At 37.0% G+C, this 15,542-nt stretch overlaps 1 protein-coding gene across 12 annotated transcripts in view; it reads left to right on the forward strand.

Moving 5' to 3' along the window:
• ROBO2 (roundabout guidance receptor 2) overlaps positions 1 to 15,542 on the forward strand; it is an 891,080-nt gene that overhangs the window by 797,631 nt on the left and 77,907 nt on the right. For all 12 annotated transcript variants that reach the window (XM_017829032.1, XM_017829038.1, XM_017829041.1 and 9 more), the window contains 5 exons: positions 1,230 to 1,311; positions 2,020 to 2,185; positions 3,834 to 4,000; positions 8,112 to 8,233; positions 14,471 to 14,702. In XM_017829032.1, coding sequence (XP_017684521.1) covers positions 1,230 to 1,311; positions 2,020 to 2,185; positions 3,834 to 4,000; positions 8,112 to 8,233; positions 14,471 to 14,702 — 769 coding nt within the window. The remainder of the gene's footprint in view (positions 1 to 1,229; positions 1,312 to 2,019; positions 2,186 to 3,833; positions 4,001 to 8,111; positions 8,234 to 14,470; positions 14,703 to 15,542) is intronic.

The raw sequence follows: 15,542 nt of genomic DNA on the forward strand, positions 1-15,542 counted from the left end.
GTATCTGAAGAAAATACCAACAAAATTCAAACATGACCAAGGTAAAAATCAATTAAATTATATATCAACAAGTAATCTAAAGAATATCTTGCTTATTTGCCTTCACATTCTTCTTGAAGAGTGAAGTATAAGCACATATGCTATAGTGCCATCTGCATTTAACAGAAAACCCATTACAATTCCTTAAAGTCCAATAAAGCTTTTTGGATGCATTTCTATTTCCATCAAGTCATCTGAGGGTGAATTCTTCTTCTTTATCACTAGAGTCAGCACTGTCCCTCTTCTGCTTCCACCTCCAGATTACCATGCTTTATGCATAGTGGTAGGAGAGCTTCTCTGTATGTTTTGTGCTTTGTAAAGTTACTGTTTCCCATCCATCTCTGTGGTCTTCACTAGTTCCTGACTCAGAAATCTTTATTTTAAATTTAAATAGGGAATAGGAAAACACCTGGCAAATTTTCTAGTAGAACAGTTCATACAGTGATGAGATTAATATTGACAATCAAATTCAAAACAGTTTCCCCAAATAAATTTAAAATATTTGAACTGACAAGGGAAACACAATAGTTTTATACCAGTGCACTTTTTTTTTGCCACCAAAGGGCCTTGCAAGCCTGAAATAAAATCCCATGTGAAACAGAAGAAAGGTAAGTATGGTGTAGGATCTAATTTAATCTTGCTATTTGAAAATTGCTTGGTGGACTGTCTGTGTAGAGAGAACCATTGTTAAGCATCAACAGTATTTGCTTTTGTGGTGGCCTGTATAGAAATGACTTCATCTGTCATAAAAGTCTAAGATGATGTAACATCCTTCCTTGGCACTGGAACCTGTACCTCTTGCTCATCATGGGGTAATGAATGGTGAGATTTTGCCCTCTAAGAGGTTAATTGTCGTTATATTGTTACCTGATTTCACGTGCAATTGTTGTAACCAATACAAGGACTGGCACTGTCAAAAACATCCATTCTGTAGAATTTACAGTACTGGTACCATTAACAATATGAAAATTAGAATTAGTAAAGTATTAGAAGCAAGTAATCTTATTATAGTTCTCTAAAAGTAAGCCACCATTAAATGATTGTTGGAAAATATCTGGTGCCCTCTAGCCTGATGTAAAATGTAGGCTAAGTCCTTCTTACCAAGAAACATTTAGAAAAAGAAAATTAGAGTAAACTCAGCTGATTCTAAAAGGTTGTTAAAACTGCCCTTATGCCCCTTTTATGTCCAGCTGTCTGATACTGGGACTTACACTTGCGTGGCTACAAGTTCCAGTGGGGAGACCTCTTGGAGTGCTGTGCTGGAGGTGACAGGTAAGTGATGTCCAGGGCTGTTGCAGCTGGCACACAATGAAAGTGTGGACCATACCACAGCAGTCTGAGTCAAATAACCCGTTCTAGAACTTCTGGGATTGACATGGAGGAGTTTTGGATGACCAGGTTCTGTTCTTTCACACACCTTGTATATCATTCCTATTATCTTTAAATGCTCATTAACATAGAAACAGTTATTATGTTTGTATCCAGTGACAGAGGGAAGCTATAACTCTTCTAAACAGGAGTATTAATAAACTGTGGATTTATCCAATAATTTACTTGGCCAAGAAAACTATTATGCCTACACAGAGGCATTTCAAAGTCCAAAGTGCTCTCTGTGAGTACTGGAGTTGATTTGGATACAGAAACTTTCTCAGCTTTCTAGAAACTAAGTTTCGGGTATTTTATGCAAACTTCAGTAAAGCTGGTAGGTTTTGTTTGGTTTTGTTGTTCTTGATTTTTTATAAAAATATTTATATATAACCTTTTGAATTTTGCATTTTTTTCTTTCAGTATGTACTTAAAGAACGATAACTCTTCATCCAAAAACATGTGCAATTTTTGACTTAGTTCTTTACAGATTAAGAATATTCATTATGATGATTTTTGCAGACGTTTGCCATGTTTTTTCCTTTTAATCTTCTACTTTGATCAAATTATATAACCAAGGATAAAAAATAACTGGTTTGCATTTGCCCTTCACAGAATCCGGTGGAGCAACAGTCAGTAAAAATTATGATATAAATGACCTCCCTGGGCCACCATCCAAACCTCAGGTCACTGATGTTACTAAGAACAGTGTCACCCTGTCCTGGCAGCCAGGGACCCCTGGAAGCCTACCAGCCAGTGCATATATCATTGAGGCTTTTAGGTATGTGAGTTATTCCACTTTTAAGCTCCTTTCTTTCTAATTTTGCTTAAACCCTGGTAACAGCTGTTCTCCTGGTATTGTGGTGTTCTTTTGGACTCCACACGTATCACTAGAGGTTCATTAAATGACAACTCCTATAGCAGGCATTGATTCATATTTTTTTAACTGATTTTTTTTTTTAATTTTTTTTTTAAGTGGTTAATTGGAGAAGCATCTAACGATTTCTATTGGAATATAACAGAACAATGCAGTCATTATTTGTTACTTAATGTTGATGTTCAGTGAGAGCCTTCTGTGGGAATGCTGCAGGTTCTTGAATATCATAGGACAAATGATATGAAAATAAGTGGGTGGTTCTGAAACTTCTCTGCCCACTTTAATTCCTGCTCTTGTTAAAGCAGTACCTATTAAAGAGTCAAATCACTTTAAATTTCTACTTCTTACTGTTTTAGATAGATGAAAACTTTTAAGTGAAAAGGCTAGTGTGGATAATTTAGGATTTTATCCTGCAGCCTGAGGCTGAAGAGAATCCAGCTGCTCCCTCCCACACAGCAGCAATTACTATGTGGTACAAAAGAATTCCTGGGCTCCAATTCAGCAAGTTTGTTAAGCATGGGCCATACCTCTGCAAGAGATCTGTAGTACACATTTCAGATTAAAAATCCACACATCCTTAAATGTTTTCCTTAATCAAGATATTCAACAAATGACAAATATTTCAGTTCATCTTTTAATTAAAATTCATGCAAGTCAAAATCATATGCATGCAAATTTTAGCTAAAATGCTTCATTCTGCTCTGTTAATATGTAAGGAACATTATTGCACGTGCAGTTTGTTTGTTTTGTTCTAGAACTTATTTTTTATGCATTGCATGAATGAAGAAATTGAAACAACACAGAACTCGTAGCTTTCCATTTTCTTTTTCCTCTTAATATGTTTAAAGATTTTTTTTATCAATACTTTATACAACAAAGCACAATAAAATAAATTTTCCTCTTTAAACTTTTGTGATGTTTCTCCCTAGATAAGCTTTAATGGCATCCCATCAATAATTTTAACAAAAGCCAGACATTTTCATGAAAAGCTGTTTTTACAATCGCATTTGAAATCTTTTCATATGGTGGATTTTAATCTAATTACAATAATGTTGAATTGAAAATGTAGTGACAAAAAAAATATTCATATACTTACCTTCCTTTAAAAGCAAGTTTTCTGAATTTTTTTTAACTTTTATGATTTTAATGCAAGGAGACCACTTTTCTTCCAATGACAACTTATTGACATAATTTATTAGCAGGATAAAAAATTATTCTTTTAACAGAATTTTCCTTTTAAAATCTTATGTTCAGAAGTAGCCTATCATTCAAATTTACTTTACAGCTCTCCACACTTTCCTTTTGCAGGCATTTACTTTAAAGAAACAGCAAAAGGTTTTGCTTCTGTTGCAATGAGAAATACTTTTGAGAGCTGTGTTGCTTTTTTATCCCATCTCGATGAGTTAGCTGAAACAAGTATTTTTAATTTTACCCTGCTTTTACTAATTTTTCCTGTACTTAGACTTGATCTCGGGTTACAAAAATAGGTCCTTTCACTCCTTAATTTTTCTCTTGCGTTAGTGTATAACCTTCCACCCTCTTCTCATTGCAGTCAGTCTGTGAGCAACAGTTGGCAGACAGTGGCAAACCACGTGAAGAGCACCCTCTACACTGTGAGGGGCCTGCGCCCCAACACGATCTACCTGTTCATGGTGAGAGCCATCAATTCACAGGGCCTGAGTGACCCCAGCCCCATGTCAGACCCTGTCAGAACACAAGGTAAGGGTGGCTGTTAAGGCTTCTGTGCTTGAGCTAAAATAAAAAGAAAGCTCTGACAGTTGACCAATAGGTCAGTCTGGACTTGAGCAGCCTGACTGAAGGAATCATGAATCGAGCCTAACCAATAAAGATAAAAATTGTCCAATGTTTGCTGTATCAATCTGGAGCTTAGGAGACCCTTTCCCTTTTTAATCCTTCCTACAGCGTAGACCTTTTGATTTGCAATTCACTTAGACTCGTTGTGCTCCTGGTTTCTATTAAAAGTAATGTGAGTTAACCAAGCTTTTCTGAAAACTTCTCTGAACACCATGCTCTCCTCAGTATCTCTTCTCTCCATGTCCTTACTTCCTCTCCATCATTATAATGGGGATATACTGTAACAACAGGTGCTTATGACAGGCAGACACTGTGTTTAGTGTTAGTTTTAATCAAAAGAATAGCGCAAAATATCTCTAGTGTGTTGATTAATCCAACCTTTAGGCAGAGAATTCATGTAAATTAAGGCATCTTCATGCTAAGAATATATTGAAGTTATTCAGAGAAAAGTGCATTCTATTTATATACCTACATTTCTGAATTCTTTATATTAATCCACTGCATAAACCAGGAAGGGAAGGTTGAAGTGAAATCCCTCATTTATGGGGTGGTGATATGATTGATAGCTGTGATCCTCCATTGCTATTGAATTGACTATTGAATTCTGTTCACATTGCATCAAGTTCTAACTGCATATAACTGCCACAAACAAATTTCCCTGCACAGCATGGATTTTTTTTTGGCTTTGAGAAGATGTTGCTGGACTAATTAATTCAAGAGTGTAGTTTTGTCTTATGCAGGCTGTAATACAAGAATTAATCATTCTTTGGAATTATAATTTTTTGAGTCCAAAGCAATAGCTCGTCTCACAGTTAATTTAAAATGAAGTCCTCTGTTTGTATTTGTGTATGGTCCTAGATGGAAAGAGATAAACAAGAGTAGGGTAGTATTTCTTTATCATATAACCACCAGATCCAGCCCCTCTCATCCCAGCCTAGTCCTGAATAAATCTGTCCTTAATAGTTAGACACTCAAAATAGTAATTCTGGCTGGAAAAAAGAGAAACGGAGCTGCTTTCTGAAAAGCTGGAGGAATGAGTTGTGCAGGGATTTTGTGGCTTGACTATTCACAGAGCATCACAAGTTTTCTTCTTTATTACTCTCCCATTATTATAGGGTGACTCATGCTTTTCATTGCAACAGCCTTTTAGTCTGCATAACTTATCACCTAGCTAAAAAAAAACAACTTTGTTTGGCATTTGAGTGTCAAGTATAGACTTTTTACCTGACATACTGACAAGCAATTTGATTTCAGTAAAAACATGTCTTTTAATTAGCTACAGCATGTGTTGCAGCTTCCATTTCCAGAAGCTGTTTAGCAGTCAAGCACACTCAGACATGTACAGGATTTATAGCTTCTTTGCAAGCCTGTAGTTTAATAGAATTAAATCATAAAATCAATTGAAAATTAACATAATGTTTTGATGTGATTTCTAATTATGCCTGAATTCAATTCAGGCTCACAGAAGAAGCTGACACACAGTAGAAAGCCTATTCACAGTGGCCATGGGGAAACAACAAAGCAGCTATAGCAGCAGTATATATTAATTTGCAACAGGTGTCTCTGGTAGCTTTAATAGCTGAGCATTTAATGTCCTGGTTTTAAGCATGGCAAATACAAGTAACAAGATTTTATGTATATTTTCACCAATGGACTACAAGTAGATGATCAGGTACTTTCAATAGGTTTACCTTATATGACTTACAACAAAAAAGGACAGAGAAATCATAATTACTCTAAGGAAGGAGCTGATTTCTTGTTGGATTATTAATAGACCAAGGGGTTGATTTCTTGTTGGATTATTAATAGACTAAACCATATATTAAAAAAAACTTTCAAGAAACTATAAATAATCCTATCCCTGAAATTTAAATTAATAGCAACTAATAGTACATCCACTTGAAGCTGATAAAAGAGAGGTTATAGAAAACATCTAAGCAATTTTACTTTAGAACTCTCTTAATGGTAACCAGAACAGAGCTTCTTGAACAAGTTTTGCTTGAGTCATGATTTTATTATTCCAATGCTTGGTGATATCCTTAGAGATAGATCAACTGCTTTTCCACCAGAAGCCTCCTAGAAACGTGAAAATGGCAAGACATTACTCTGAGAGTGTCACACATGCATAAGTTTTCAAGTGTGCATATCAGAAAACAGAATTCCACATGTACATCTTAATACTCATTTTTCAGTGTTATGAGTTCATGTTATTGCCTCCTGGACATATGTCCCAATAAAATGATGAAATGCCATTCATACTAAGATATTATGTAGAAATTTCCTTTCCTCTGAGGGAATACAGGTACTTTGCTGGTTTTATACCACAGAGTAACTTTACTTAAAAAGTAGCCATGTAGGGATTTTGTAGCAGGGATCATAGCTTTTTGTGGATAGCAGCATAAATTATCACCCTGTAGACCAACCTGAGCTGCTGTCAGTTACAGACTCATTTTATAATCTCTATTTCTTGGTTGCTTTGAATAGATATAATTTGCTAGACAAGCTCCTTGACTGACATCCATATTTGGATTCTATTCCCTTTGGAGATCCTTGGAGCCCTTGTAAATTGAATATCAATAAAAGCCTGTGGCAGTATTGTTTATTGGTGACTCAGAACCCATAACAATCAAGAATTAAGAGCCTGAAATATTGATCATCAAGAATTCCTTTCTTTCAAAATCTGGAGTCATGTGATTCAAACTCCGTTGTTATATTTAAATGTTTCATTTTTAAGACCTCTATTACTTCTTTTTAATAATATTTAGAAGATAAAAAGAAGTCACGTGATGCCTGCTCCCACATCTAAGTCCATCAGAGGGGCAAAAAGTTTTATGTATGTATTCTCTTCACAAGGACACGATGTTGATCCAGAAAGTGGGCAACTGTCTTTGACTAGTTAATCCCAAGGCAAAACCAAGCAGAATTCACAGATGTCTAGACAGGCATGACCATAATTTGTCAAGCCCTTTTGAATATAATCTGTGCTTGTGTTCCAGATCCCCCCCTAATTTCTGTCTAAGTTGGAGGGAAGGGCGATGCTACAGTGATATATTAGCTGGGTGATAGCTGCAGCCCAGCATTCTCCTTTTGGTGAAGTGTAAAAAAGACACATTGCCCACCTCCTTCCCCATTTTCTGACACCTACATTCTGTTTGCAGTTTAGCAGAGGTGATATAAACCTTCATTCATTTTAACACAACAACCCAAATGTGATCCCTAAGGACTAGGTACTGGGACCACATGTGGTGCTGGAGTTGGAATCACAAATCTCTATATGTGTATATTGAGTTACCAAATAGCTTCAGATTTTGACTAGAAGAAACAATTTCCCCACACACTTTGAAGGGCACATAATCTTGAAAAGAAATTTTTTTTTGATAGATTGGTTTTTTTGGCCTTTTATTAGATCAAAATCAGTTTGGCTTCCTAAATTAATTCTTTTGGGGTTTTTTTCGTATTTGCGCTAGATTTCATTATCTGTGTCTGTAAAGGGAAAATTTGCTTTGCAGAGGAAAATGTTATTTTTAGTGTTTGGTTTCTTGTGTGCATGGCATGTGGGGAGGGCAAGCTTAGTGACAGATTAGAAACATGTAATGACTTAATGTCATGTATGGTCTAAGAAAATTTACAAAAAAAACCCTAAAAATGAAACCTGTTCATTTTCTTAAATTATACTAACCAATTTGGTTCCAGGCATCTAGGCAGCATTATTATTATCTGAGTGTTTTGGAACTGGTGAACATTACATCTCTCTCATTACTTACTAGGGCAGAGAAAACTTTGCCATCTAGTCTCAATATTCATTTAAAGATATTTATATTTCATTATTTCCTCAGTGGCTAAAGGTGAGTGGTTTGCTTGCATTACTTGATATTCTTTGGAGTTCGTATTTAAACCTTAGTGCTGTATTGTTTTAAAAACCAGAACTATGAAGGGTGTTTAAATCAGTACTTTTTTTTGATGCCATATATAGCTCTTCTCATTAAAATAATGCTTTCACGTGTGTGCCTGGCAGATATCAGCCCCCCAGCACAAGGTGTGGATCACAGGCAAGTCCAGAAAGAACTGGGAGACGTCATTGTACGGCTGCACAATCCTGTCGTGCTGACACCCACGACAGTTCAAGTCACCTGGACGGTGAGGCCTCTGTTATTACCTTAACAGTATTTGCAGTTTGCCTATTTTGCCTCCTTATCCCTTCAGTTTTTTACCACCCAAAGCTCCATTCTTCACCCCAGTGTGAGTGCTCTGACAAAGTAACATTCTACAGGTGTGTATATACATATACACACACACACACACACACATATATATAGAAGTTAATGAAATAGTCTTTTTATTTTCTCTTTCAAGGCAGGCAGGTTCAATGTCTTCAATCTTCTGCTCAATGTGAGTTGTCTGTCTGGCTAGAAAAATATGATAAAAATGAATATGCTTAACACCATAATCTAGAGGATAATTGATCTGTGGATTCATTACTCTGCATGTCAAAAAATAATCAAAGTTAAATATCAACATGAAATTGCTGTATGAAAAAGCACTTTGCACTTCAAGGCATATGGACCTCTGACAATACCCTATTATTTAGTGACCCAAAAATGAAAAAAATAGCTTTCCTATAGGGCACTTTTAGTGAAGTCAGAAGCACATGGTGCTAATGCCTAATCCACTGTGTAGCATCTGGTTTTCTAGCATAATCTTTACCCACAGTCTGAACATCCTTTCATTATAGAAGACTTTTTGGCAATACTTAACAATTCTATTTGAGGGGTCAAACTACTGGGTAGAATTTCTGATATAGTGTTTTGGCTTTCAAAATGCTATGTTTCCCTTCCTGAGGCTTGAAGCAAAGGATTTGTAACAGTAGAAGGAGTGAGTTCCCAGGGCACTGCACACCAGAAAGAGTGCTTTGCTCTTGGGGCATCTGCCCCAGAGGATGGAGAGCCACGGGTGGAAGAATGAGAGAAATACTACTGCTCTGCACATCACTGAAACTGTTGTTTTATAGAGGATGAATTCTGCTAAGGGGATATTCACAATACTCAGGGGTTTTCTTCTGCATGTCATGTTGCTAAGAGGTTAATGTGCACAGAGGATTACACAACAGGAGATAAGAAGCGTGGTGATAGATGGTGTATTATAAGGATTACTGTTGTTTTTGCACAACTCAGCCATATTTATGGGGGCTTATGCACCATCCTTGTTCTGACAGATTTCAGTGGTCAGGGTACAGATTAGAATAAACAGAGAAACCCACAAATGTATCTTTCGTAGAAGATTATTTAGAGTATGTGTCGCTGCTATTTTCCTTTGATGATGTCAATTTGCAGCTTGCCTTTCTAAAAATGCTCTTTGTTTCAGCTACATACCTCCAGGACAGGCTGACTAACCTTTGTAGCAAACCCTTTCGCCCAAACGGATGGATCAGTAGTTTAGAAATTCTGGTTGTTAGCAGCCAGAAATTGTAAGCTTTGGTTACATCCATATGGTGCTTCTTCAAGCCCTTTCTTGGATGTGGCAGCTATCAGAAATACAGTTTCATAGGCTGGCCCTTGCTCTAGCTTATGTTACAAAAGGAACCTTCAGTATAAACAGAATTCAGTTTTATACCATGTAACCAATGTCATTGTATTATAAATAAATATAGATGTATACGTATTTATGTGTGCGTGTATATGGGGAGATACATATATACATATATCTATATATATTCCTCTAAAAGAGTCTCTTGGTGCCCCTACTGAACAAGTAATGAGTGAAGAAAACATGGTAAGGTAAAGGTAAATTGTTGGGAATGCTCTGGATATCAGCTTATTGGGAAGATCCTCAAAGCAGTGACCCAATGCCACCCGACAAGCTCACAGGCCTCTGTAGAGACATTTTGGAATTGCCCATGGGAAGACACACACAAAGAAAGATCTCTGAAGCAGCTAATTAGAAACTACCCAGCAACCAGAACAAAACCAGTTAATTAACCATAGTCTCTAGGAAAAAAATCCCACTCTGTCCAGAGAATAAAGACCACACTATTAATATAAAATGGTTAGATAGTGTAGCTATCATACAAAGGAACAGAAGTGCCATGAGAGTCATAAGACTCTTTGTGTTGACTTTCTGCAATTCAGAGAATGAATGCCAAGGAATGTCCTGGATTAGTGAATTTCTGGCATCCTGACACAGCAAATTAACACCACTTTCTTCCTCCTTTGTGGGATGGTTTTGGTTTTTCTTTCTCTGTTTTCAAATTTGGATTTAGAATTTCCTAAATAGTTTCCTGCTACTCTGTTGCAATTTTAAAATATGCACAGGCATATACACACATATTTTATCTGTTTTAAAGGAAGGTCAGGCTTACAAAGTGAGTGTTAAAGAAAAAAAAAAAAGGAAGAGGAATGTCAGAAGTCAGGTTTTCACTGTCACTTAAATTTATTCCTCTTGTGCATAGATATTAAAATATAGCTGTAATTATCTGGTCACATACAGGATCTTCTTCTTCATGGAGCTATTCAACATTTCTTTTTATCTTCTTTATTCACTGTGTGGTGCCAGGTCTTATTAAATTCATACTATTGAAACCTTTCATTGAATAAAAAATTATTAGTTTGTCTCACATGCTTGCTTATCTGTCATGCTCTCAACCGTAACATTTGAGTGCTTCACAAATAGCGCTGAATTTAACATCACAATGGTAAAAATGTGTCATTATCCTAACTTTACACATAGAGAGGTGAGGTACAGAGGCAGTTGTTGCTGAAGAGACTTGTGGAGTCAGATATGCCCACTGTTATCAAATGGCTGATTGCAAGCCTTGGACATGAATTATTTTTTACTTTTATCAAAACATTTTGCATTGCAAGAGCATATGGTGTACTCCAAGCACTTTTGTAGCTGACCTCAGCCATGGTTCAGCACTTGTAACCTCGGTGGGCATTAAACTGAAAGTTTCATTAGTGACCAGATATGAAATGTTTTCTGCATTAGAAAGAAGCCCTGTGGCACAAGCAGGAACAAAAATAAGTTCTTCGATATGACAAAAGAATTGTTGCTTTGAAATCCTGACTGCCTTCTCTGAGGCTACCAGGCAGAAGGATAATTTATTTTCATCTGTCTTTTAATTTGATGTAGATCTTAAATGAATGTACTTCACTGGAAGCTTCAAGAGTCAAGTCCATTAGACTGTCTTCCAGTGTATCATCCCTTTGTGCCATGTTCCTGTAGGACAGATAAATACTAGTGTAGTTTGAATTTCCAGAGAGTACTGTGAGCCCATGCTAGTGAGTTCAGCACAGCATGAAAGCTTTTTCTGCCCAGATGGAGAATTGCTGTGGGTATTGCTGTGGGAGCAGAGTATTTCTTAGGGCATTTTGGGGCACAAATTTGCGTGCTACAGAGCATATTACAAAACGTCTTTAGGGTGCAGATTAGCATGTTTGCCTGGGAGGAGCTTACGTTTGTAGCATAATCTGCATTATGAATTTCTTGCCATCTTTTTAACAGTCTAATAGCCATTGAACCTGTCTTGTGTTCTGCTGGGGCATGTGCAGATTTGAACATGCAGGGAAAACGAGTTTCCTGTTCTGCAGAAATGGCTTTGTAGATACCTCCTGCACTATGTACTCATCATAAAAGGAGGTGAGAAAGAGCACAGAGGACCAATTATACTTGTAGGTCACCTTAAAGCATTAGGTCAGAGCTGAGTAGCAACCACCCATAAACATCTTTCTTCTGCCTTTTAAGGAGCATCTGCATTTTCTGCCTCCTGTCCTTTGAGGGAGAAAGTGTGTCTTTAGATCAGCAACTCTTGCAGATCTTTTGAGTTGATATCACTGCTGCTTGTACAAATTCAAGAGTATTTAAGTGTCATGGGAATTCTAGAAATGTTATTGGATCCCAGTATTTCAATGCAGAGGGTTCCTGCAAACACTGAAGTAATGCTGAGCACTTTGTACAAGTGGCAACCACTTACCAAAAAAAAAAAAAAAAGAGAGAGAGAGAGAGAAATGAGAATAGCTAGAAAGTATTAGATTTTTTCATCAAGTCACAGCACATGTTTCTGCAACTCTGCCTGCGTGTGAACATGTACCAAACTTACAGAGATATTTAATGCTCAGGGTAGTTGAATTAATTTCTCAATTGCTTAACATGTAAGGATTTCTTTTTAGTGGCCTGCTGTAGGCGTGACACATAATTACCACAAAAATGCAGCAAACTGTTAAGTCACAGGCTTTGTGAAAATTGTGTGAGCCCCAAATCAAGCTAGTTTGTAGCACCCATAAACATGTCGGCCCTGTTGTGTCTGTTTTCATAATCCTTTTATTGTTTAGTCTTTCAGGTTAGGAACTTAAAAGTCTAGGAGGAAAATATGTGTATGGGCAATTTGTATATTACCTATACACAAATAGACACAAAAGTGTAATGCAATCAAAATTGTTACACTATAGCCATACTGTAGGGGTTCAGTTCCTCTCAGTGAGTTGGTGGGTGCACTTGTGTTTGTGCTTTACAAAACACTTTCCATTCCGTTTTGTAGCATCGCACAGTGTTCAGCCTCGTCAGTTCTGAATTTCCAGTTGTTCTCCACTAGGCAGCAGTCAGCAGAGCTGGAACATAGAGCAAGGAAAAAATGGAAAGTCCTAAGAAAGTTATGCTGGTTTTCAGTGTAGCTTCTTACTCAGAAGTTAGGCAAAAATCAAACTTGATGTTTGATTATTAAACATCATAGCACTATGTTGTAATTTAGGTTAAGGATCTGTATTGCAAAGTGCACGAAAGTGTTATTTTTGCTGAATTTTGTAGTAAACGCGGGGTTCATAGAAGTCTTTATGTCCGTAAAACATTTAGTTAATCAAAGTCAAACATGGATAAAAACAATTTACTCTGATTTACAGACTCCCTTCATCTGGAAACAGCTGCTTAATGTTCTTCTTAAAAACACAGCTTGATTCTTTTGGTATTAACAAGCTATTATTGTGAGTTATATCCCTCTTTCAGTGCATAAATTCACTTAAAGTGAACGTAGAGAAGTTTATAAAATGCAAGCTTAATGTTGTTGTAACATATGTTGCAAGGTTTTTAACAGTGACAGTTTTGATGAAAGACATTTCTGCCTTGCTTTCATAAATAAAGCTTTCTTCTTGCTTGCCCTGCTTTTTAATGTCTAAGAGTCTGTGTCCCCTCTGAATGCCTCAATAAACTGTAACAAGATTATAGGAGAAGCATAATAGACTGTGGTTTGTGTTTTCAGCCTTAAATTCATTTATTCTTAAGAGAAGTCAAACAAATGTATCTCTAATTTTGGAATATCTTTGAGCTAGCAAATTGACAGGAACACAAGAGATATCCTACTTGTTGAATCTTGGTTATAACCCAGAGGTTTACCAAACACTCAGCTGTAAAGTCTTGTTGTTTGTGCTGCACTTTCTTTGCTCTTTCTTTGGTGGCTACAGAAGCAGCTGGATTTGGTTTAGTTTTATACATCAAATTGTTTTGACTGTTTTTTACAGGCAGAATTAATCCAAGCATCATAATAGCTAAAATCACTGGGGTTTGCTTTCTTTGTTTTTCCTGCAAGATAAAAAATGCATGCAACCTCTCCAAGATAAAACACATGTAAAATTTTTCTTCAAATAAAAATCCTATTTATATTTATGATCGATTAAAATTGTTAAACTTCTGTGCATGGTCCAGTCTTGAATTCTGCTTGCCTAGCAACAAATAAAATATAAACCAAAACCAACATTCCATCTCCATCTGATGGCCTGAAAGCATCACAGCCTCAGGATGCAAAGAGACTGCTCAGACTGTGAATGCAAGAAACAGGACATGTCTTTGGAATTTGTTTTCTCTGCATCTGTCTTATGTTTATTTTATTTTCCTGTGCATCCCATGAGCTGTGAGCCAAGTAGTGGACTAACTGTAAGCATGCAGCGTATCTTCAAAGACTTGTCCTTTTCTGAGAAGAATTTGTTTTTCTTTTCTTCTCATATTTCATCACATCAGTAGCCAAGACATGCTCAGTAAGTTTACATGCAGCAAGCCTTATGCCAAAGTTTCCTTTTCATGATTTGTTGCAGGGGTGGGGCCTTGTTTTATGATTTTAGGTGGTATTTTCCATGATATACAGAGCTGGAGAAAGCAAAGCAGAAAGAAATGTTCTGTAACAAGTAATGTGAGACAAATGTACTTTACAGACAATTAATCAAGAGTGACTTACAAGAAGGCAGTTTGATTATTAAATTCAGCACCAAATGTTAATTTTCTCTTTTTGATGAGGGCAAAAGTATCCTAGGCAAACGTTTTGTTTTCTTTTTATGCAGGTTGTTTCTTTTTCAACTCCAATATGTTTATTGCTATATTGTTTAATGTCATTTCCAGGTTGACCGCCAGTCCCAGTTTATTCAGGGCTACAGGGTGATGTACCGCCAAACGTCTGGCCTGCCTTCTCCAGCTGTGTGGCAGAATTTGGAGGTCAAAGTCCCCACTGAACGCAGTGCTGTCCTCGTCAGCTTGAAGAAGGGGGTCACTTATGAAATAAAGGTTCGCCCTTATTTCAATGAATTCCAAGGAATGGACAGTGAATCCAAATCTGCTCGTACCACAGAGGAAGGTTAGTAAAAGGGCCAGAAAAGCAACAGGCTTCCATACCTAGCACAGGGGGTGAAAGGAACAGTGACCATTTTGGTTATGGTGTGTATGCATTTGTTCAGCTCTATTTCCTCCGTGTGATTTCTGTTTGTTAGATACACAGGCGAGGTAAGAATTTGACATGATGTTCAGTTTTGTGCTTTAGGTGTTCCACGAGAAAGCACCGGGTCAGTCTTTTATTGTTTTAGTTGATACATCCTTCTAATGCAGCGATGGCTTTGGGTCTTCCAAAAAGTGTGTGCTGCAGCAATTCTTTTATAACCACTGCTGTTGCAATAAAAGGGTTTGGTCTGCTCTTTGAAAAATAAACAAATGAAAGCTTTTGCAGATGAGCGTTTGATATTAAGCACATCTTTCTCAGTGGATAATAATGCAGATGAACAGTTGGTTGGGAAATGAGGAGAAGGACACATGTTTAACTGGTCTGAAGGAACTCCAGTCTCAAGGGGATGCCACTTCAGTGTTTCTGTTAGCACACTGTTCATGAAACTGCACAGCCCTTTGGAGGATTTCCTTAAGCACCTTTCAAGCCTCTCTGAAACAGCCAGAATTCAGACATAGTAAACAGTTTACACTACTGAGTTGTTCAGGCTTTTGTATCTGTAGCATACAGCCTGTATATAGTTTTGCTAAAGCATATGAACTCCAAGGCTTCCGGTTTTGATTTGAAAAGTAGAGGGAGTGAGGTGAGATATAAGTAATTTTAATAATTTTCTCTTAGAAACCTGTCTTTCTACTTATCTAATGCAGCCTTTGCCTGGAGAATCTCTCCTGTAAATGCAAGATGGTCATAACAATGAGA

Source organism: Lepidothrix coronata, unplaced genomic scaffold, assembly GCF_001604755.1.
Source record: "Lepidothrix coronata isolate B3197 unplaced genomic scaffold, Lepidothrix_coronata-1.0 Scaffold157, whole genome shotgun sequence".
Taxonomy (NCBI): domain Eukaryota; kingdom Metazoa; phylum Chordata; class Aves; order Passeriformes; family Pipridae; genus Lepidothrix; species Lepidothrix coronata.